Here is a 24,368-nt window from a genome sequence, read left to right as displayed (position 1 = left end):
TAACTTATCCTCAAATGGTTCAGAAGGCGAAAATGTTTTTATCTCCGCTACAACTTTGTTGTAAGTTTGAGACAGCTTCATAAAGGATGTTTTGACATAGAAGTCTTGTATATTATGAAAGTTTTTATTTTCAGGGCTGTTGCAAAGAAGGTTCATAGTACAATCCAAAAAATTAAGAAGGAGGGGAAGATGTCTGAGTGCTTGTTAAAAGCCTTACTGAACTGTAAAACTTTTGAAGAACTAGAACATGTGGTAAGAAACTCTTTTAATCTTTTAATATAATACCTACCTAAGTATATAATTATATGGATCTTTTTATAGTTATAAAAGATCTGGAAATAAAAAGCTAAAATCATCAGCCACCGTTATTTAATTCAACAAGGTATTTATTCTTTATTCAATAAATATCTATCAAATGCTTTTTTGGGTTTTCTAAGATAGGTGATACACAGTCCTTGTCTCCAAGGCATTTCCAGTTAAGTGGGGGGCAAATGAAAGTAGGTTATGGAATTGAATTGGGAAGCCTAAGGGGGAATGCTGAGCTGGAGACCTAGCTGTGAGCATCTTCAGCATGTGGTTGGTATTTATAACCAGGAGAATGGAAGATTTCACTCAGGGAGAGTTTGTGGGTAAGCAGGTCAAGATAGACCATTGAGGAACACTAACTTTTGAAGCACGGGTGGAGGAAGGGTGAGCCGAAGACGGAGACATGGAAAGAATGGTCAGAGAAATAAGAGGAGAATCAGGAGATGATGACATCTTGGAAGACTAAGGAAGAGAGTCTTAGAAGGAGGTAACAATCAGCAGTTAAGTAAGTAAATGTAGCAGTGAGGCTTGGCAAGGTGAGGACTGAAAGATGTATATTTGGTAATTAGGGGATCATTGTGGTTCTTTGGGTTACGACTTTCAGCAAGGTGTGTGGGCAGAGAAGTCTGATGGCTCAGGTCGAGGAGTGAATGTGCCTTAGGCAGTGGAAGCATTGTGTATTTGCAGCTTTTGGAGGAGCTCCCTTGGGTTGAGGAGAGGGCCTTACAGTTCTTTCTGTCCAGGCACTGAGGTTTTTTTTTTTAAATAAATAAATATTAAATATTTACTTAATATATAATGAGAGAGAAAGAGACAGAGTGCAAGCAGGGGAGGGGCAGAGAGAGAGGGGGAGACACAGAATCTGAAGCAGGCTCCAGGCTCTGAGATGTCAGCACAGAGCCTGACGCGGGGCTCGAACTCATGGACCTCGAGATCATGATCTGAGCTGAAGTCAGATGCTTAACCAATTGAGCCACCCAGGTGCCCCTGGCACTGTTTTTGAGATGAGTGAATCCAAATAAATGCCTAATGTCAAGTGTGTAGAAAAGTATAAAGAATCAGATGAGGAACAACCATCTTTGTATAGCTAGTAGTCTCTGGTTAGTATTAATTTGTCTCTGAAGGGTTGAGAAAGGATGTCTTTAGCCTCCCCACCATGTCTTCTAATTGTGTGTTTTAATTTTAACTTTTGCTTTTTAACACTGAATGGTGTGGTGTATTTTCTGACTTTTTTTTTCCTCCCCCTGCAGTCAGCTCCATATAAAACTGGGAGCAAAGGCACTAAGGCCCAGAGAGCAAAGCAGTTGGGATTAGAAGGAGCAGCCAGGACACTGCTTGAGAATCCAGGGCAGCTCAATCTGCTATCTTACATTAAACCCAATGTAAAAGGTACCAGCTTTACTTCAAGAGATCATCCCTGTTTCTTTTTCTTTTTCTTTTTTTCCAAATTTGAAAACTATGTTAAAAAAAGATTTTATTAAGTAATGATTATACAAAAGAATATTATAGCATATAAAGAATAAATAATTCTAATAAAACAAGTCCCCATATACCTCCTGCTTAGCCATCCAGCTTCTTCTTTTGATGAAGTGCCTGTTCTAGTCTTTTGCCCATTTTTATTTTGTGTTGTTGTTTCTCTTTTCTTATTAATTTATAAGTACTTTTTAAGATATTCTTTCTCAGTTATATGTATTATAAATCTTATCTCCCAGTTCGTAACTTCTCTTTTCACTTTCTTTATGCTGTCTATTAAATAAAAAGAAAATAGAAGATCTTAATTTTATTGTAGTTGAATTATTAATCTTGTCAATTTTGCTAACCTTTTCTTTTAAGATAATTGCTTTCTTTTCCTTTTTAAATAATTTTTTCACATCCCAGTGTTATAAAGAATGTCCTATATTATCTTTTAAAATACTCTGTTTCTAAAAAATATTTAATTACAAAAGTTGTATGTATTCTTTAAAAAGAATTTCAATGATTCTGACATACATGAGTTATAAAGTGAAGGCCTGCTTCCACACTTCTACTCTCCAGGTGTAAAGTTTCTTTTTTCTGAAGCGTATCTTCCTCTCCTTTTGTGTGCGTGTGCACAAGAGAGAATGAGATGGGAAGAGGGTAAGAGGGTAAGAGAGAATTCTAAGAAAAACCCAAGGAAAGTGACAACTGATGCATGTCAGGATACATTGGTTTTATTGACAAAATAAACCCTAGAGTGAGAGCTTTGAGTAAGCACGGCTTTTTTTCGGGAGTGCTCTGACAGGATGAGATGGGAAGATTGGTGCTCTCCTAATTCCTGCACTCATTCTAGTTTCTTTGGCCTTCTGTTGATTCTTTAGGCTGGGAGACTTAAGTGTCTATAGGGGGCAGTCTCTGATAAGAAATTCCACAGTATGTACTACTACATTGTAGAGAATCCTAGCATACTGTAACCTGTGTTCCTTTTAAACAATTCAGCAGTGTGAGTTTGTTATTAAAAAATTAAGGATGAGTGTCTGTAAAACTCCATATGTCTGTTCACATACAAATACACTTATCTTAATCTCTGTTCCGAAAAAGGCAATAATTAAAAGAAAAAGCAAATTAGTATTATTTGTGTTTAGAGATGGGTTGAAATGAGTAAAAGTGAAGTTTGTTTAATTTTTTTTTAAATTTTTTAATATTTGTTTATTTCTGAGACAGAGAGAGACAGAGCATGAGTGGGGGAGGGGCAGAGAGAGAGAGGGAGAAACAGAATCTGAAGCAGGCTCCAGGCTCTGAGATGTCAGCACAGAGCCCGACACAGGGCTCGAACTCACGGACCATGAGATCACGACCTGAGCCGAAGTCGGACGCTTAACCGACTGAGCTACCCGGGTGCCCCTCTGTTTACTTTTTTAATGTATGTTTTTTAGTTAGATTCTCAAATGATTGCAAATTTAATGTTTTAATAGTAGCTGAGACTGTGTAGACAAGCATGAAGGTCAGCCACAGTGGGAACTTTCTTGGCCAGTGATAGTAGGTTTTCTTAGAATCAAATGTTGGAGTTTTCGGAATATCAGATGCATAAAGTTTTGTTGTCTGTTCTTATTTTTCTTTTATGGTCGATTTCTTTTCCTTTCACCTCCTTTGGTACAAGGTTTTCCTTGGTTCACTCATATACTGAATTCCTACTGGATAGGTTTGATAACTGTATCTCTGAGTGGCTATATGTAGTGATGCTCATGGACTACATGGTGATGACACTTGGTGATACTTCTGATAATGCGGATCGGTCAAGGCTTATTGCTGCTAAGGTAGTATTAGCACATGTCTTGGACTTCCTGTTTGCTTTATTCCCTTTTTCTTTCACTCTTATCATAAATGTCAAAGAATTACAATTAATTCCAAACAATCTAGGTGCTGGTTTTTAAAGTTCGCTTGGAGTGTTCTTTTCTTTGCTCTTTTAGGTTATCTACAGACTCATGATCACCCTCAGATCTCTTATTGTTTCTCTAAAGAAGTATTTTCATCATTCCCATCATTTCTCAAAGAAATGCCTAAGAAACCAGATATTTCAGTGTGAAGTAGAAGACACTTGTTGCCACAGACCAACAAGAATTTGATCTGAATCAAACATATAGATGCCACAAATGGAATACATCCTAGAATTTCCAGAATATCCCTGTTTTGTTTACGAAGAGAAGTAGCTGATTGCTCTGTTGTACAGAAGAGGTAGCCTTAGTGCAGATAAAGTGAAAGAAATGTTGGTCCTTCAGTTTTTGTTACATTTGTGGAGCTTTGAAGAATCTGTGGCTGGAAAGCTTTCACTACAAGAAAGGAAATAAGATTTTTGGCTCCTGTAGTCCTTATTTTCTCCTGATTTCATTGAGGTGCTAAACTTTGTGGACTTACATTATTCTTGGCTGTATTAAGCCCCAATGACCGAGTCTTTCTGATGGAAGAAGGTGCTTTTTCAAACACACAAGACTCTTTTCCAGTCTTTTCTCTTGAGAGGGCTTATGTAATTTGGATGAGTCCAGTGATTGATAATTTCTACCTCCCACTAAGAACCACTGCTCTAAGAGTTCAAGGCACCTCCCCAGCAGTGTTGGTTTTTTGTTTTTGTTTTTTTTTCCTTAAACTTGAATGAGTATCAGAATTATCTGGGATGCTCTGTAACACAAAAGTCCCAAAGCCTAGGAATCTGTGTTTGTAACAAGTACCTAGTGTGATTGTATTCTGGGGTCCTTAGAGTATAAAAACATTGCTCTAGAGCTCTAGCATAATTTTAATTACATAAGATTTATTAATTATAAAAAGTTTACAAATTGTGTTCACTCAAAATGATGGGGGCTTTTCAGAGGTCTTCTGTTATAATAGCAAAATCTATAACTTCCTCTTTCTGTTCTCTCTCATTGATGGTTGTTATTGGAGATGGGTTCCATCTTCCCTTTTCACTTATCACCCTGGTATTCTCATTAAACTTTGTGTAATGATGCTGTGAGGTGCTTTGGGACTCCAGGAGTTAGTGCATAGTGACTGGTTTTCTAAGATGAAGACTGATCTAGGGAGATAGCTCACCAAGAACAGACATTTATTGACTGCTTACTGTATGTCACAGTTGTTCTAGGTCCTTTACATATACAGCCTTCTACTTCTCAAAGGTAATTCACTCCTGAAAATCCCCTCATGGGGAAGTTCTCTTAAAATGTAAACAGAATTTGTATTAATTTTAATCATTAAATTCCTTTAAAATAAATGTAGTTACTCAAGATTAGTTATAACAAAACTCAACAACGCTTCTCTTTATTAATGACTCCATAAGTCTGTCCTCCTGTTCTCTTTGTCTTTTGTACCTATTACTCATTAAAATTATGCTCTCAGCAAAACCTACTTATGATACTTAGTGCTTGTGTAACTCAAGCTTTAGTGCAAGAAAAAAAAGCTTTAATGGAGATAGAACAATTAAGATAGAAGAAATGGAAGAAGGCAATGCAGATGATTTCTCTCAATGTATATAGAAGTTGATATCACAGGGGCTATAATGTTCAAGAGTCACTGCTATAAATTAGCAAACCGGAAGCACTTAGAAAGAACATAACGCACCATTGGTAGACAGTTCAACTATGAAATAGATGAACAATCACAAATAGCTCTTGTTTTGTGCTCCTGAGATTTGAGAAATTCAAGTGGGTCATTAAAAATGTGAGTAAACGCCTCAGAAGTCAAAATAGGAATATTAATAAAATTACTATTTGTAAAGGATAATTTTTCTTTTTTTTTCTTTATTTTTTTTTTAATTATTTTTTTTTTTAACGTTTATTTATTTTTGAGACAGAGACAGAGCATGAATGGGGGAGGGTCAGAGAGAGGGAGACACAGAATCTGAAACAGGCTCCAGGCTCTGAGCTGTCAGCACAGTGCCTGACGCGGGGCTTGAACTCACGGGCCGCAAGATCATGACCCGAGCTGAAGTCGGCCGCTTAACCGACTGAGCCACCCAGGCGCCCCAAGGATAATTTTTCTAAGTGGTATGAAATGGTATATCTTAGGTTATGACTCTGTTAATACATATTTCCCATAATACATTTAACCTCTGTAAATACTTCGTGAAGTAGGTACTATTATTTTTGCATTTTTATAGGAAACTGAGGCACAGAGAGGTCAAGTTACTTGCCCAAAGTCAGACATTTGGTAAGTAGTGAACTAGGATTAGACCAGGCAGATGGTTCTAGAGTTGCATTTTTCACCATTAGGTTATATGGTATGTAAAGGTCCTGTATTCTTGCTTTGGAGACTTGTTACTTTTTTTTCAGAGGTAAACTGGTCAGTGCTATGATACTTTTCTGTCTTAAGTTTTTCCGTTTAAGGGTTTATTTTGACTGGAATAAATTTATTGTGATTTAATTATAGATTTAAAAAAAAAAAAAAAGAAACCAATCTGTAGTTCTTGCTTTTGTTTTCCCTCTTACCCATTTCTTAAAGGACTTTCAGCACTCCAGGATATTGAAACGGGAGTGCAGCATATTTTAGCAGACATGATTGCTAAAGACAAAGACACGCTTGACTTCATTCGGAAATTGTGAGTAACTCTTTTATAGAATTCTCTGCTTTGTGGACTCATGCTGGTAAGGGTCATATGATTAGTGCTAACACTAGTGTTCATTAAAAACTTTATTTTTGGACTGTTTTTTGGTAGCAGAACTCTTTGTTCAAGCAGCAGAGCCTTAATACATAAAACAGATAAAAGTAAAGTTGCTTTAATTGAATTCTAGGCAGGGCGCCTGGAACTCTGCCTGCTCATCCTCCTTACACTGAAACCCCTCAATGGAGGGCTGTGAGGAACAGTTTAAAAACTATTGTGTGGTTACACAGTGTGTGCTAGAGAGATCCATGTTCATTTAGAGCGGGTGGCATGCTTTGTGAACATATGTGATGTGTGTACTATACATGTATTATATAATATCATTTAACTTTAATATTAGGTAAAGATAAAAGTGTTGACCTCAAAATGAATTTCAGCTGATGGAGAGAGCAGCTTATCCATGGTGTCACAGTCCCAATTTATAAGAGATTAAAACCTCATGACCTAAGCCCTACTTGGGCCTTTGGATTTTATGCCTCATTAAAGAAAGATATCTCAAAACCCTGTTTTAATATATTTTTCAGCTGTGTATCAGCAGACAAGACAGGGTTTTCCAGCAAAAACCTTTATGCTCTTACTCTTTCTCCACATCCCTGGCTGAGTGAGGTGTGCAGAGGAGAGGAAGGGGGAGATGAACCCGTTGACTACCATCGCTTGTCAGGGTTTTTGTTAATCCAAGGGAGAGAACTTTCCTATTTCCTCAGTGGCCCTAGTAGGAATGAGTCAGAGAAGGAGAACTGCCCGGATTTTAATTGTGTTTTTGTAAATAATTACACTGCTGAATTTGGCCTGTCATTGGAAGCTGTCCCACCACATCCCCTTGTTTCCCTTCTTTTTAGCTTTTACTGGGCTCTGACTGCTTCACTCAGTGGTTAGGAAAGATATCTAGACTAGAATTACCGATCTGGTATCTGTAGATACCAGATGGTATCTGAACTGACATAGGCATTTTATAGGAGGATTGATATAGACATAGCTCTGGAGGACCTATGCTAGCATGAATGGGCAGAGTCCTCTTTTGATGGGTCAGTACATTTTTATAGTTGGGCATCATTTAAAAATTTTTCATTTGGGAATGGCTTAAGTTTTTGCTAACGTTATTTCCATAAAAGGTGTTTCCTTACTAAGGCATAGTAATAACTATGCCTTAACTTTTTTTTGTTAATTTTACATTAATAAAATGTATTTGTAACTGCTTGTTTTGTGCATATTTATCTGAACAGGTGCCAAAATAGGTATATTTGCATCCAGTCATCTCTGGCGAAGGTGTCCTCAAAAAAAGTGAATGAGAAAGACGTTGATAAGTTTCTGCTCTACCAGAATTTTTCATGCAACATAAGAAACATCCAACATCATCAGGTAAATAAGGAAACTGCTTATCCATGCTGATAGTAATAATAATGATGATACTTTGAATTTGCCTACTACTTTGGTTTTTAAGGAATTAAAGTTTTTAAGGCAACCATTTTTTTTTCATATAAATTCTTATAATATTGTCATATCCTTCCCATTTCAAAATGGGGTAACTCAAGACCCAGAAAAGTTGCTAACATTGAGAATTATTAGTAGGGCTGACAATACACTACTTCAGATATTTTGACTTTCTGGCTGGTGATCTTTTGTATTAGACTTTGCTTCTCAGTGTGCTTGGATTTGAGCTCAATTCTGGATCTTTTTCATATGACATACAAATTAGAGGTATTCTGATTTAGAATAAAGTGTGAGAGATCTCACTTAGTTGTATAAACATAGTTGTTTTATCTCAGTGTTTTAATTTCATTTTTCAGTTTACTGATTTTTTTTTCCTAATTGTAGTCATAGGTTGTCTCTACAGTGTATAAAGTGGCTTTTAGGTCACATGGGGGAAAAAAAGATTATTTACAAACTGAAATTTTAATTACTGTTTTTTACCTATGTAGCTACTTTTACCAGTGTTCTTTATTTCTTTGCATACTTTTGAGTTATTGTCCAGTGTCTTTTCATTTCTGCCTAAAGTAATTCCTGTAACAATTAAATGTAGGGCTGGTCTATTAGTGACAGACTCCTTCAGTTTTTGTTCATCTGTAAGGTCTTAATTTCTCTTTCTTTTTTAAAATATATTTTTAATTGTGATAAAATACACGTAACATGCGTGTTTAACTTATAATTTTACCATCTTGGTTTTTTTTTTTTTAACTGTTTTTTTTAATGTTTATTTATTTTTGAGACAGAGACAGAGCATGAACGGGGGAGGGTCAGAGAGAGAGGGAGACACAGTATTCGAAGCAGGCTCCAGGCTCCGAGCTGTCAGCACAGAGCGAGATGCAGGGCTTGAACTCATGGACCGTGAGATCATGACCTGAGCCAAAGTTGAAAGCTCAACCGACTCAGCCACCCAGGCACCCCATTTACCATCCTGTTTTTAAATGTACAGTTCAGTATTGTTAAGTATATTCACATCGTTGTACAGCCAATCTCCAGAACTTTTTCAGGATATAGAATTCGTGGTTGACATTTTTTTTTCAGCAGTTTGAATTTGTCATCCCACCATCTTGTGGCTTCCATGGTTTTGATGAAGAATCAGCTGTTGATCTTACTGAATCCTTAACACATAATGAATTAGTTCTCTTACTTCTTCGAGGATTCTCTGGCTTTAGGTTTGGACAGTTTGATTATAATGTGTCTCACTGTGGATCTCTTTGAGTTTTTCCCTCTTGGGATTTATTATGATTCTTGGGTGTGTTGATGAATGTTTTTTTTTTATCAAAACTGGGAAATTTGGGGCCATTATTTCTTCAAATATTCTTTCTGCCTCTCTCTTCTCTCCTGGGTCTCCCGTTATATGTATGTTGGTATACTTGATGGTGTCCCATATATCTCTCAGACTCTGTTTATTTGTTTATTTTTCTTCTCAGACTTCATAAATCACAATTGACCTATCTTCAAGTTTGCTGATGAAATTCTGCTTCCGCTTGCTCAAATTAACTATTGAACCCTTTTAGTAAATTTTTCATTTCAGTCATTGTAGTTCTTGGCTCAGAATTTCTATTTGGTTTCTTCTTATAATTCTCAACTCTATTTATATTCTGTTTTTGTTGAGACTTCATTCTCTTAATTCCCTTTAGGTGTCTGTCCATGATTTCCTTGAACTTGGAGCATATTTAAAACAGTGGTCTAATTAAGACTAATGTCTGAGCTTCTTCAAGGATAGTTTCTGTCAGTTTCTTTTTTTTCTCCTGTAAATGGGTCATACTTTACTGTTTCTTTGTATGCCTTGTGGTTTTATGTTAAAAACTTGACATTCTGAGTGTTATACATTGCCAACACTGAAAATCAGATCTTCCCCCCACCCCCATCCTTGGTATATGTTGCTGCTACCTTTGGTGGGGAGGTTTGTTGATTTTTTTTTGTTTAGTGCCTTCTGAATTATTTTTGAAACATCTGTATTCATCTTTGTCATGTGTGACCACTGACATTTCTTCCATTAGCTTTGTGGACAGCTAGTTATTTGACAGAGGTTTTCTTAATGCCCGGAGCCAGAACAAAAAACAAACTCTCCCCTGTTCTTGCAGATTGGCTGTGTGTGGGTAGTCCTTCAACATTGGCCTAGAAAGGCTGTTTACATCTCTGCCTTAGCTTTCATTTCCTGTTTGCATGGAGCCCAAAGGTCTGTCAAAGGTGAAAGCTTAAGGTCTTTTCAGAGTGTGTGTCTTGTCCCAAGCATGCACGCAGACTCCCGGATTCTCTAGTCTATGCAGGAACTTTACAAAGACTCTTTCCCCTTTAGTATCTAATTTTCAAGCCTCTTTTTCATTGAGGTTTTTTTGACGTTTGTTAGTGGCCCTGACTGTAATCCCTACATCTACTGTTAGCCCTCACCCCTCAACACTGTGGCACAATTATTTGCCTTTAAATACTTCTAACAAATGCCACTCAGGAAATGGCTTCTGTCCTGGCGAAGCTCTGAGGCAAAACAAAGTCCAGCCCTTGAGTCTGTCCTTCAGGGAGCCATCAAACAGGTCAAAACACAAGATCGCAAATTTTTGAGAATATGATCCATGTCGCTCCCTCTGGCCCTAGCAACCTGCCCTAGGAATGAGGCTGTTATCTTCATGGCCGCTGCTCATCTACAGAGCGGAGGAGAGCAAATGGTAAGTTCAAAGTGCTCTTTTACCAAGATTCTGTGGCTTCTTGTTTCTTTAAGTGTTCCTCTGGTTGTTATAAGCTTTTTACTAGGGTCCAGAGTTCTGAAAAAGTTGATTCTGACAGTTTTTGCCAGCTTATTACTGTTGTAGTAGGGTGGACTTTTGGAGTTCCCTACTCTACCATGTTAGTGATGTCTTATGTAACAGCATCTTTAAAGTGTGATATGTAGTCCCCTTGCTCTATTCCAAAACCAGAATGTGGCTTTAACATTATAAAGTGTTCTTCTTTACCTCATTTAATGGTTTTTAGCTTAAAGTCTACATTGGTATCAGGATTGCAACCTGTATTTTCTTTCTTTTTAAAAAATTTTTTAATGTTTATTTATTGTTGAGCAAGAGAGAAGGAGGGACAGAGAGAGAGAGAGGGAGACAGAGGATCTGAGACAGACTCTGCACTGACGCAGGGAGCCTGATGTAGGGTTTGAGTTCACAAACTGCGAGATCATGACCTGAGCCGAAGTCAGACACTCAACCAACTGAGCCACCCAGGCTCCCCGCAACCTGTATTTTCTTAATGGATATTGATTCCATTTTAATCTTAGCCCTACAGTTATATGAAATGCCTGGCCTTAGTCCTTTTGCCAAAACTTTCCAGTCCTCTTTTGGGTGAAGCTTATTCTCTAGTCAAATAGAGAGTTGGCAAAGTTTTTCTGTAAAGGACCAGAGAATAAATGTTTTAGATTTTCTGAGCCAGGTGGGTTTTCCGGCAATTACACAGCTGTCATTGCAGCATGAAAACAGTCATAGATAATACACAAACGAGTGAGCATGGTTGTGTTTTAATAAAATTCTATTTATGAAAACAGGTGTTCATCTGGATTTGTCCCATGGACCATAGTTTACTGACCACTACTCTTCTGTAGTTTTCAAGGATGGTATATATGAACAGTATTTTCTGAGTTCTAACACATTCACAATTGTTTCCTATGGGCTTGATACATGGACAGCTTGGATCAGTATATTTTTTGTTTTCACTTTCTTCCTTTAACTTTCTTAAATGTCTTGCTTTGCTGTTGTCTTGCTTTGTATGTTGTTTTAGAGAAATCAGATGGCAATCTAGTTCTGGTTCCTAGAAATGCCATAGATGTAGGTCCTATGTTATTTTATTTTCTTTATTAAGGTTTTATTTTATTTTATTTATTTATTTTTAATTTTTATTTATCTTTGAGACAGAGAGAGAGAGAGAGAGTGACAGAGCGCGAGCAAGGGAAGGACAGAGAGAGAGGGAGACACAGAATCCAAAGCAGGTTCCAGGCTCTGAGCTGTCAGCACAGAGCCTGACATGGGACTCAAACTCACAAACCACAAGATCATGACCTGAGTGAAGCTGGACGCTTAACTGACTGAGCCACCCAGGCGCTCCTTATTTTATTTTTAAAAAGTTATGTATTTATTTTGAGAGAGAGTGATTGCATGTGAGTGGGGGAGGATCAGGGAGAGAAGGAGAGAGGGAGAGAGAGAATTCCAAGCAGAACCTGACGCAGGGCTCTATCTCACCACGGTGAGATGATGACCTGAGCTAAAATCAAGAGTTGGGTATTTAACTGACTGAGCCAGTCAAGTGTCCCTCTTTATTAAGGTCTTATAGGAAGATGAGGGGGAGATTTGGAATCAAGAGATTGCCAGTTTCTCCAAACTTGGAAGTGCTCACTATAAACATTTTTTAAATTTTTTTTTTTTTTTCAACGTTTATTTATTTTTGGGACAGAGAGAAACAGAGCATGAACAGGGGAGGGGCAGAGAGAGAGGGAGACACAGAATCGGAAACAGGCTCCAGGCTCTGAGCCATCAGCCCAGAGCCCGACGCGGGGCTCGAACTCACGGACCGCGAGATCGTGACCTGGCTGAAGTCGGACGCCCAACCGACTGCGCCACCCAGGCGCCCCACTATAAACATTTTTAAAATTGAGTTTTTTCTTCCATCTGTATTTTACTGTTAAAAGAGAGGATAATGAAAAGATTAGAGTACATTACTTTTTGTGGGATATTTCTCATCCTAACAGCTGTTAATTTTTGTAACTTATGATGATACAGATTTGAAAAGGTGTTTTTTTGGTGTAAGGTAACATGGAGATTATCCTACAAATTTTTCCTGAACACTTATTTTATATCAGTTCCTACTTGGAGTGTAGAGGTGACATGGTCTTTGCTCTTGTTGTAAGTATTATTTATATGTTCTAGATCTAACTCTTTTATGTGATAACTGATTTGCAAAACTTTTCTTCCATGTTATGTGTTCTCTTTTCACTTTCTTTTTTATTTTTAATTTTTTAATGTTTATTTATTTTTGAGAGAGACAGCATGAGTGGGGAGGGGCAGGGAGAGGGAGACACAGAATCCGAAATAGGCTCCAGGCTCTGAGTGTCAGCACAGAGCCCCACGTGGGGCCCTAGCCCACGAACCGCGAGATCATGACCTGAGCCGAAGTTGGACGCTTAACTGACTGGCCACCCAGGCGCCCCTCTTTTCACTTTCTTAATTGTATCCTTTGAGGTATAATGTTATTGAAGTCCAGTCTATTTACTTTTTTCCTTTAGTGATTGTTCATGTAGTATTATATCTAAAACCTTACCTAATTCATGGTCACAAGGATTTTCTCTTATATTTTCTTCTAAGAGTTTTATAGTTTTAGTTCTTATGTTAAGGTCTAAGGTCACTTTTGAACAATTTTTGTGTATGATGTGAGGAAGGCAACCAGCTTCATTTTTTTTGCAGTCAAATACCGTACCCCTGTAGCTTCATTCTTTTGAACGTAGCTATTCAGGTGTCTGGGCGTCACTTGTTGAAAAGACAGTATTTTCCCCAATGAACTGTCTTGGCATCCTTGTTGAAAATCAGTTAATTCTGGGCATATGTATTTATTTCTAAACTCTTTTAATTTTATTCTACTAAGCTATGTATCTATCCTTATGCCTGTCCCACACAGTTGTAATTACTGCTAGCTTTGTAATAAGTTTTGAAATCAGAAGGTGGGAGTCCTCCAACTTTGTTCTTCTTTTTCAAGATTGACTCTGGGTTGCTTGAAGTTCTATATGAATTGTAGAATTAGTTTGTCAGTTTCTGGAGAGAAGCTAGCTGGAATTTGATAGGTGTGCATTGAATCTGTAAATCAATTTGGGGAGTATTGCCATCTTAGCAATATTAAGCCTCTGGTTCATGAACATGGGATGTTTTTCCATTTCTTCAATTTCTTTTAACAATGTTTTGTAGTTCTCAGAGTTTACGTTTTGCATGTCCTTTGTTAAATTTATTCCTAAGTATTTTATTCCTTTTGTTGCTATGGTAAATGGAATTAAAAAAAAATACTTTCAGAATGCTTACTGCTAGTGTGTAGAAAGTGATTATCCTGAAATCCTGCTGAACTCTTTTTTAGTTCTGATAGCTTTATGGTGAATCCCTTAGGGTTTTCCATATATAAGATCATATTATCTGCAAATAGATATATTTCTTTCTTTTCAACTTAGGTGTCTTCTTTTTCTTTTTCTTGCCTAATTACTCTGGCTAGAACCTCCAGTACAATGTTGAAAATACAAGTGGCAAGAGTAGACCCTTGTAATCTTAGAGGGAAGGCATCCAGTCTTTCACCATTAAATATGATGTTATCTGTGGAGTTTTTGTATGTGATTTTTATAGCATTGAAGAAGTTGCCTTCTATTTCTAATTTGTAGAGTGTTTTTATCATGAACAAAGCTGGAATTTTGTCAGATATTCTTTTTGCATATATTATGTAAGAAGATAATTGTGTAATTTTTGTTTTTTATTTTATGGGTATCATGTATTATGCTAGTTGATTTTTGGGTGTTAAAGCAACTTTGCATTCCTGGAATAAATCCCTTTTGATCCTGGTGTGTAATCCTTTTTATATATTTATGAATTTGGTTTACTACTTTTTTATTGAGTATTTTCATGTCTATATTCATAAGAGATAATGATCTTAATTTTTTTCTTGCAATGTTCTTGTCTGGTTTGGGTATCAGGGTAAATAGAGTTGGGAAGTTTTCTATGGTATAATTTGGAAGGGTTTGTGAAGAATTGGTATTCTTTAAATGTTTGGTCAAATTCTGTGGTGAAGCTATTTGGGCCTGGACATTTTCTTGTGGGAAAATTTTAAATTACTAATTCAGTCTTCTTTAGTTAATTTAGATCTTTTTGGATTTTCTGTTTTTATTTTACTGTTTGGCAGTCTGTCTTTTAAAGAATTTTTTTCATTTTATTTATGTGATGTAATTTGACGTGCAGTTGTTCATAGTATTCTGTTATGATCTTTTTTATTTCTCTAATTTCAATAGTAATGGCCCCTCTTATTTTTGATTTTGGTAATTGGAACGCTTCCTCCCTTTTTTCTTGGTCTAATAAAAGGTTTGTTAATTTTGTGACATTTTCAGAGAACCAACTTTTGGTTTTGCTAACATTATTTTCTATTATTTTTCTGTTCTCTTTTTATTTTCCCTCTATATTATTTCCTTTCTTCTACTTGCTTTAGGTTTGTTTGCTCTTCTTTATTTTTTTTTTTAATTTTTTAATGTTTATTTTTGAGAGAGACAGCATGAGCAGGGAGGGGCAGAGAGAGAGGGAGACACAGAGTCTGAAACAGGCTCCAGGCTCTGAGCTGTCAGCACAGAGCCTGATATGGGGCTTGAACTCATGAACCATGAGATCATGACCTGAGCCGAAGTTGGATGCTCAACCTACTGAGCCACCCAGGTGCCCCTATTTGCTCTTCTTTAAAGGAGTGTTTTTAATATATTTTAAGACAATTACTCTTTTAATATATTCATTAAGAGATAGCTTGAACTGAATTTAAATTTTTCCTTCATTTGTAATCTTTGTTATTTGGGACAGAGTAGTCTTAGAAAAATGATTATGTAAAATGAAGAAACTACATACCTCACTGGTGGCTTTGAAAATTAAATGAGGTAAGTATTTAAAGTGCTTAGATGGACTTGACAATTAGTAAATGCTAAATAAATGGTGACAGTTAGTAGTTACTATTCCACATGGGAATTTGCATGTTTGTAAATCTCAGCCATAAATTTTCACAAATGTGAAAAATATATTTTTTAACTCCAGATGATCAAAAATTTTCAATTAATCAAATCTGAAATGAGATTCTTAGATCACCAAAGTCTCTTTCTGTGAATGTCATAGGCTTTATACCAGTATTTTATTAAAATAGTTTTTTCTTTAAATATAAAGAAGTGATTATTTTTAAATACATTTTGGTAAAGAAATGAGTGAAAAATTCATATAGCTCTAGACTGGATAACTGCTCTTTTATTTCACAAATGTTGACTGATTAAATTGACCATTTATATATTTTGTGGATCATCAGTCTTTGCCATATATGTTTGCATTCAGATCCTGGCAATTAACCGTGGGGAAAATTTGAAGATACTGACTGTTAAGGTCAACATTTCTGATGGCGTGAAGAATGAATTCTGTAGGTGGTGCATCCAAAACAGGTCTGTTTATAGATTTTTAAAGAATTTCTTTCTTTTCTAAAATAAATATAAATGTTGTGTATGTTTAAATAGGAAACAGGATGTATTGAGTATTTAAATAAATTATTCATATTACTTATCTCTAGGGAGAGGGATTTTTACTTAGTACTTTTTTGTACTGTTGGAATCTTATAATAAGAGTGTTTTCTCTTATGAAAAGCTAAATTAACAAAAACATGCTGTATATGACAGATCTGAAATGTTTTGATCATTAAGGATAATTGAAACAAAAATATAATTTGTCAGATATTATAATATAAATCTCTAAAGCTGTATATGCAGTTTACCTAAAATATTTTGCACAGTAAAGATGATTGCAGTTAACATTAAATTTATTGGAAATTTCAGAGAAATGTCTAAGCTTATGTAACTTTTTATTATCTTTTTCATTTGTTAACAGAACCTTTTAAAATTGCAGCATATGTTTGTATAGAACTTCTAACTTTTAGTTTTCCCTTTTTGGAGTGTATTTGATCCTTAATCTGGTTCGTTGGTAGAGCAGATTTGTAGCTGCCGTTTTGCGAGTGAGAAAACTGATACAAAGGTCAAGAAGATTGCCTGGCAGTTAGGATATGTAGTTCTGTGTAACCTTAAGTTAGGGAGATTGCTGGGAAAGCTATTTGAAGACTTGGATGAATTTTTCTTTGAGAGGAACCAGTACTGTGTACTTTAGAAATTAGCTCTCTCATCCAACATAGTACTTTCATCAGTTCATTGGAAGCCGCTTTGCCAAAAACCAGTTCCATGAAGGATTAACTTGCTTAATGACCAAATAATGCTAACCAAGGACTCATGAAGTGAAATGTCTATCTCAATGTTACTCAGTAGGTAAATTGTGTAAGCTAATTATGTTATAGCCATACATGGAATTCTGTGCAGCCATCTTGAAAAGTTGAGATAGAGCTGAACTTGAGATACAAACATGTCTTACTGGCTTAAAAAGACAGCTTATAATTAGTATTTATAGTATGGTTTCATTAATGGCAAAAAATGTGTATAAGAACATTTTTTGGAAAAATACAAATGATCTATTCCATAGCTCTGGTGTGAGATTTTAATTTTCTGTTGTATACTCTCCTATGGATTTTGTAGGTGTTTTTTTAGTGAATGTTTATTTTCTTTGTAAACAAATAAATTTCATTAAAAATAAAAAGGAAGTAAATACCTAAAAGAAATCATAGATTTAAACAGTAGTGTGAAGAAATTAGATAATTTTAATTTAAAATATGATGAAACTCTGAGATAGTTGCATAGAAAGAACAAAATCTTGAGGCCCCTGGGTGGCTCAGTTGTTAAGCATCTGACTCCTGATTTTGGCTCAGGTCACAGTCTCATGGTTCGTGGGATTGAGCCCCGCATCGGGGTCTGTGCTGATGGTGTGGATTGGGATTCTCTCTATCCCTCTTTCTCTGCCCCTCTCCCGCTCGGCTCTCTCTCTCTAAAATGTAAATAAGTAAACATTTAAAAACAAAACAAAAAAACCCAAAATTCTAAGAAGCAAATATATCTGAGTTTGAATTCCAGTTATATTACTTCTTACCCTTGTGACTGTGAGCATGTTATTTCTTTCTCAGTTTCATTATTGTCTAAATGATAAGTAATACCTTTTTCACATATTTGAGAGAAGTAAATGATAGTCCATTTAATTGTGTAGCCTTCAGTGGTATCTGTTATTACAAAGTAGTGGGATTATTGTGCATATTTCCTTTTTAGAAATATCTTTTATAAATAGGGGACAACACCTATCTTATTTTCCTATGAATATTCATAATACTCAGTATCAGTTAAGGAAGTATTAGTTATGGTTTTAGCCTATTATCTTCATACTGAGTAGATGTTAAGGAGTGGTTTCCTTACAGTGATTTAAATGGTTTTTCTTGGTTCATCTATATTTTATTTTATTTTATTCAATTCTTCCTCAATTGAATAATTGGTAATATTATTTAACCTATACTATAATACTTTACTATGGTATAGTGATATGTTTCAGTTACATTCTAGAAGCTTCTCTGTATATAGATAATTGAAGAAACACTTCTATGGGAAGTAAAGACCCAAAACAAGAGCTAGCTAAATTATTTCTCTGGGAACCAAAGAAACATTCTCAGGGAATTGTTTTCTTTTTTTAAAACACATTTGAATGACTGGAGATGCTTACTCAAATCTTTCCTTCTTCATCCTCTTCTGTTTTGTTTATTCTCTATGCCTCTTCTTCTTTCACCTTCCACCTCTCTCATGTATTCATCCATTCAGGTTATATGCTAGATGCTGGGGATCCACCTGTAGCCTTATGCTACAGATAAATACGCTGTTTGTCCTTGGTGACAATATAGTTTAATGGAGAAGATCCTGACAAATGGTTAAGGGTATGCTGAGGTTATAAAGGAGAACTGCAGTGTTTCATGAGTCTGTAACAGGGAACCCTAATGGAGTCTGGGTTGCATGCATATGTAGGTCAGAGACAGAAGGAGAGGAACAAAAAGCAACATGAAATGACAATTGACTTGTAGGCCTGGGCCGGATCGATCATACCTAGCTTTCTAGACAGGGAAGGATTTTGTTCTTCTTTATCTTAAGGGTAATGGAAAGCCAATAAAAGGTTTAAACAGAGGATTATCATAATGATCAGTTTGCATTTTAAGATCACTCTGGCTCAGTATAGGGAATTATTTGGAAGGAAACCAGAGTAGATGTGGGGGCAAGAGATAAGGTTTAAGGAAGACTGTTAAGGCTTCCAGAAGGATCAGATAGGCAATGTTAAGGATTTCTGGTTTCTTCCTACTAGCAATGGGGAAACCTTGGTTTGGCCTTAAAGGGAATGACCCCCAGCAGATATCAGGTACATACATCTAAAAAAATCTCTCCTTTAGGGCCTTTCTGCCTCTAAGGACTGTCTTCCTATCTTATTGTCTCATGACCCAGGACTGTGTTCTCTCCTAACTTGCCAAGCTCCATAGCATGATGTGTAAGACGCTTAGTGATCTGAGCTCTGCCATGTTTTCTAGCCCCCCCTACCCACCCCCCCCCACCTGCTCCTGGCAGTTATGCTCTAGCAGTACTAATCTACTTGTAGTCACTTAGACTCATCATGTGCTTTCATGCCTCTGTGCTTTTTCATATGCTATGGTTTCTTACCAGTATGCTTTTCTTTCTGGGTCTTGTTTGATAAAGCACAGTTAATTTTTTCAAAACCCATCTCAGATGCTTCTTCTGGGACATCTTTCTTGACATTGGGCTCTCCAAATTAATAATAACAGTAATAATAATATTAATTTTAATATTAATTATGTGTATCCAATTCATATCCTACTCCTCCCTACCCCTCATGCCCTCAGATAAAGGTGACAGTAGAGAGTTACAGAGATTTGTGTGGAAAGATGTATGTCCTGAAAGCACTTTCATTTAAATTAAAAAACAAAACTATATGCTACTCAGATAATAATCTTCTATGGAAGGGATTCAATTAGTTATTATGAAATCTTTGGTATACTATATAATTGATTCTTGAATGTTTATTCACTGGAGTTTAGTTAATTTCCTACCTGAGATAAGTAAGGGAGATGACAGTGTCCCTAAGGTATATTAATGGTTTATTTTATTATTATTTATAAAGTAAATATTTATTAGTGGTTTATATTTAAGAGTCATTGAAGGGCAAGGGCAGAGATACTCTAGATGGATGGAAACACAGAAGGGGTAAGGCTGAATCTGTCCTTTTTAGCTTATACTTTTTTCTTATTGTCCTCTATCCAGTGTCCACCAACATTTGATTCTCTGACATTTATATCCATCAGCATGTGTGCAGATACACTGCATGGTAGAGCACTACAGCCTGAGGAGTAGAGTGAGTTCTACTCAGGAATGGCAAGAAGCAAGAGGCAAGAGTTAAAACAGAGTTTGTCCTTTGCTCAGTCTACTCTCTCAGGAAGAGATAAAGAAATGGGCAAAGAGGATACATGTTTGTCTTAGCTTTGATGCCATAACAAAATACCATAGACTAGGTGGCTTAAAGAACAGAAATTTATTTTCTCCCAGTTCCGGACACTGTAAAGTCAAGGTGCAGGCTGATTTGGTTTCTGGTGAGAACCCTCTTCTCGGCTTGTAGACTGCTGCCTTCTCACTGTGGCCTCACCTGACTGGGAGAGAGAGGGATGGAGAGAGGGCAGGCTCTCTGATATCTTTTCTTTCAAGGCACTAATGCCATCATGAGGGCCCTTACTCTCACGACTGTATTTAAACCTAATTATCTCCCAAAGGCCCTATCTCCATATAACATCTCACTGGGGGTTAGAACTTCAATATATTAATTTTAGGGGACATAATTCAGTTCACAGCAGTGCATTAGTCATTTTCTGGTGACTTTTTTTTTTCTGGTGACTTTTTTATATCTTAATATTTTCACCATTATTAATAATGCTTCGGGAGACTCTTCCCAGAATAAGAAAGTTTTTTCCTCCTTTAAGTTTTATGTATGGCTGTGGTTACCAGGTTTTTAAAAATAAGAACTCCAGATGTCATAGTAATAATTTCCAGACATCACAGTCTTTCCTCACAGATTATGTTACTTTGGCTTCGATAAAGTTTTCCCCCTCTTCTGTTCCACTTCCTCTCCCCTCTTCCAGGAGCCCTTTCATGGTCTTGTTATTGTTACCTCAGTTTTAGTGTAGGCTTTTCTTTTTTGCAGGTGGAGACCACGTGGCTTTGCAAGGCCGGAGTTAATGAAGATCTTACACAGTTCACTGGATGATTCTTTTAAACGCCTTATTTATCCTCTCCTCTGTAGAGAGTTCAGGTATGCATCTTATTTAATTTTATATACCATTTATTATTATGTATGGTAATACATACATTACCATTAAAGCATGAAGTAAATATTTGTTGATCCACTAAACAGTCCAAAGAACTGAGTCAGAATCACAAAGTAATTATAGTTAAGTCTCGATTTCAATCTGTAGAGGCAGTCACATGCATAGATCACAAAACGTAACTCTTAGTTACAACATACTTTTCAAATCTTGACCACTTAATGTATACCCCTTCCAGTCTTACAATACCAGTTTTGCACTTCGACAGCCAAGACAGGCAAATGGTTTTATTGATGAGAGATTTGACTTGGGAATAATAAACCAAGAAGTTAATGAAGAATTTAGTTGGAAGCGGTTTTTGGAGATAAGAGAACCAAAGACACCATAAGGAAATCCATGGAGCACATGATGCATTTCTTACTGTGAAGAGAGAAGGCTAATATATACGTTTTTAACTCCCAACTGGGAGTTATTTGGGTGAATATTATCAGCAATGATGAGTGAATATTAGAGGAGATGATTAAAGTGACCATCTAAGTGGACTAGCAGAAGGACTAAGAGTTACAAAGAACTGCGCAAGAGCTAAGGTGCAGATTGTGAGTTTTTGTCGGGGAGGAGACGGAAAGAAGTTGTGGGAGGCAAAACCCTCTTTCCTGCTTCTCTCTTGCCTTTGTAGTCAGTCTTCAAACCCGCCATTCCCTTCTATATTCCTTCCTATGTGCTTTAGACTTTTCTTCATTCTCTTTTATGGGTTTCAGCAAGGATTACTTGAGAGTAGATTTCTAGCCATCTCTTCAAGCTCACTAGAATTGATAGCAACCTTTATAATGTTTGGCTGTTTTTCTTTTACTGGACTTGGCCATTGACTTTGGAGGTGTTATGAGCAGGGTTTGAGGAGGGGTGCTTGAATGGCTCAGTTGGTTAAGCGTCCGACTTCGGCTCAGGTCATGATCTCATGGTTTGTGAGTTCGAGCCCCGCATCGGGCTCTGGGCTGACAGCTCGGAGCCTGGAGCCCGCCTCAGATTCTGTGTCTCCCTCTGTCTGCTCCTCTGCTGCTTGCACTCTGTCTCTCACATTGTCTCAAAAATAAACAAACATTAAAGAGCGGGGTTTGAGGAGGTACTATTGAAAAAGACACACAGCTTTTTTAACCAGCTTCTTTTTATCAAAGTCATGCATTTTCTTGATTCATCCTTCATAGCTCAGTTGTCCCTTAACAATATTGTTTCGGTTTGAATCCTATTTCATTTCAAGTCTGTGTGAGGTACCATCTCTTGCTTTTGAGTGCTAGGCATAAAATTTTAAAATAAGGGATTTTGTTTATAGTGAAGGAAAAAGAGAAAATTACTTTATTCAAAATTTTATTTCCTTTTATATATTTTTTCTTTATCTTGTTTTTTCATATTGCATGAAATGTCCAGTAGTGCTTTTGACATTTTTGCATACATTTGATTTGAGTAGCTTCACTGCCTATGGAATGATTTCACTGAGATTTAATGTAAGCCATTTGGGTGTGGGTGTGTTAATGTATAACCCTTCTTTGACTTATATTAGCAGTGGGCAAGCAAGACCACTTTTCTTCTCTTTTTCTAAAATGGCTGTGGTTAAAAAAAATACGTATCTTATTTTAGTCTGTAAGTTGGTTTGCAGACATTGTCTGCAGATGTGTCTCTTGATAGAAATACTTGTAATTACCTGAAGAGCAATTGAGGGAGAAAACTCCCAGTTGATTTTTCTTTAAAGAAAATTAACTTGATTCTCTAATTAAAAAGAAATTTGTCCTGGGGCGCCTGGGTGGCGCAGTCGGTTAAGCGTCCGACTTCAGCCAGGTCACGATCTCGCGGTCCGTGAGTTCGAGCCCCGCGTCGGGCTCTGGGCTGATGGCTCAGAGCCTGGAGCCTGTTTCCGATTCTGTGTCTCCCTCTCTCTCTGCCCCTCCCCCGTTCATGCTCTGTCTCTCTCTGTCCCAAAAATAAATAAACGTTGAAAAAAAAAAAAATTAAAAAAAAAGAAATTTGTCCTAATGTAGAAAAATTGAAAGAATTAGTAAAACATAAAGAAGAAAGCTCACAAAATTTCACTACCTAGAGATAATCATGAACATATACATTCAGTTCAGTTGACTATATATATATATATATATATATATATATATATATGGCAGTCTACTTTGGATTTCTTATTTCTGCAAATATCAAGATGATTCATCCATGTGTCATTTTTCACACCTATCTCTTTAATCAATCCTACATTGTCAGTTACCAAGTGCTGTCTATTCTCCCATCCATCCTTTATCATACCTTGAATTTCGCCTCCTCTTATTCTCTGTGGTTACGGTTTTAGTTCAGGACATCATAATTAGTTGTCTGGATTACTCTTCTAGGGTCATAGATGATCTCTGTCTTTGTTTTGCAATAACACATTTCACTTTGCCATCCTAAAACTCTCATCTGATTATTTCATGCTCTTCTACTTAAAATTCTTCAATGGCTCTTCTTTGTCTCTAGGATTAAATCCAGGCTCTTCAGAAGAACATGCCTAACCCTTTGTGGTTGGATTTTGTTTTGACTTATATCTTGGTATTTCTTTTTACCTTAGCATATGAAATTACTTGGTTTTCCATTGCCTGGAACATTTCCTCTATGTCTTCCATCCACTGTCTCTACCTTTGTTTTCTTATTACTCTATTAGTTGTTGTTTTTTTTTTTTTTTTTTTTTTTTTCTATTAGTATTCTTAATTCACCTGAGAAAGTTCTCCAGTTTAGGGGCACCTGGGTGGCTCAGGTGGTTCAGCATCTGACTCTTGATTTTGGCACAGGTCCTGATATCACAGTGGTGAGATTGAGCCCCACATTGGGCTCCTTGCTGGGCTTGGAGCCTGCCTAGGATTCTCTCTCTCTCAAGGGGTGCCTGGGTGGCTCAGTTGGTTAAGTGGCTGACTTTGGCTCAGGTCATGATCTCACTGTTGTGTGAGTTCAAGCCTCATGTCAGGCTCTGTGCTGACAGCTCAGAGCCTAGAGCCTGCTTCAGATTCTGTGTCTCCCTCTGTCTCTGCTCCTCCTCTGCTCATGCTCTGTCTCTCTCTCTCCTTCAAAAATAAATAAACATTGAAAAAAATTAAAAAAAAACACCTCCCTGTCTCTCCTGCCCTCCCCCACTCACACACAAATGTGCATGTGCTCTTTCTCTTTCTGTCTCTAAAAAAAAAAAAAAAAAAAAAAAAGACTCAAGACAGAAAAGCAGAAATTAGTTAGCTGTGTCTTCAAATGTTTTTTTCATTTTTTAATGTTTATTCATTTTTGAGAGAGAGAGAGAGACAGACAGACACAGTGCACCAGTGGGGAAGGGGCAGAGAGAAAGGGAGACACAGAATCCAGAGTGGGCTCCAGGCTCTGAGTTGTCAGTACAGAGCCTGACACAGCGCTTGAACCCACAAACCATGAGATCTTGACCTGAGCTGAAGTCGGA

The 24,368-nt window shown here is 36.8% G+C and overlaps 1 protein-coding gene across 9 annotated transcripts in view; it reads left to right on the top strand.

Annotated features, from left to right (window-relative positions):
* SRBD1 (S1 RNA binding domain 1) overlaps positions 1-24,368 on the top strand; it is a 228,274-nt gene that overhangs the window by 30,521 nt on the left and 173,385 nt on the right. For all 9 annotated transcript variants that reach the window (XR_006703435.1, XM_045445920.1, XM_045445922.1 and 6 more), the window contains 6 exons: positions 135-252; positions 1,557-1,695; positions 6,250-6,346; positions 7,633-7,768; positions 15,952-16,055; positions 20,779-20,886. Coding sequence is in view for 8 of the 9 variants with exons in the window: in XM_045445920.1 (XP_045301876.1) it covers positions 135-252; positions 1,557-1,695; positions 6,250-6,346; positions 7,633-7,768; positions 15,952-16,055; positions 20,779-20,886 (702 nt within the window). In the remaining variant the exon portion in view is untranslated. The remainder of the gene's footprint in view (positions 1-134; positions 253-1,556; positions 1,696-6,249; positions 6,347-7,632; positions 7,769-15,951; positions 16,056-20,778; positions 20,887-24,368) is intronic.

This window comes from Leopardus geoffroyi, chromosome A3, assembly GCF_018350155.1.
Source record: "Leopardus geoffroyi isolate Oge1 chromosome A3, O.geoffroyi_Oge1_pat1.0, whole genome shotgun sequence".
NCBI lineage: Eukaryota > Metazoa > Chordata > Mammalia > Carnivora > Felidae > Leopardus > Leopardus geoffroyi.
This window is presented reverse-complemented; position numbering and strand designations above follow the sequence as displayed.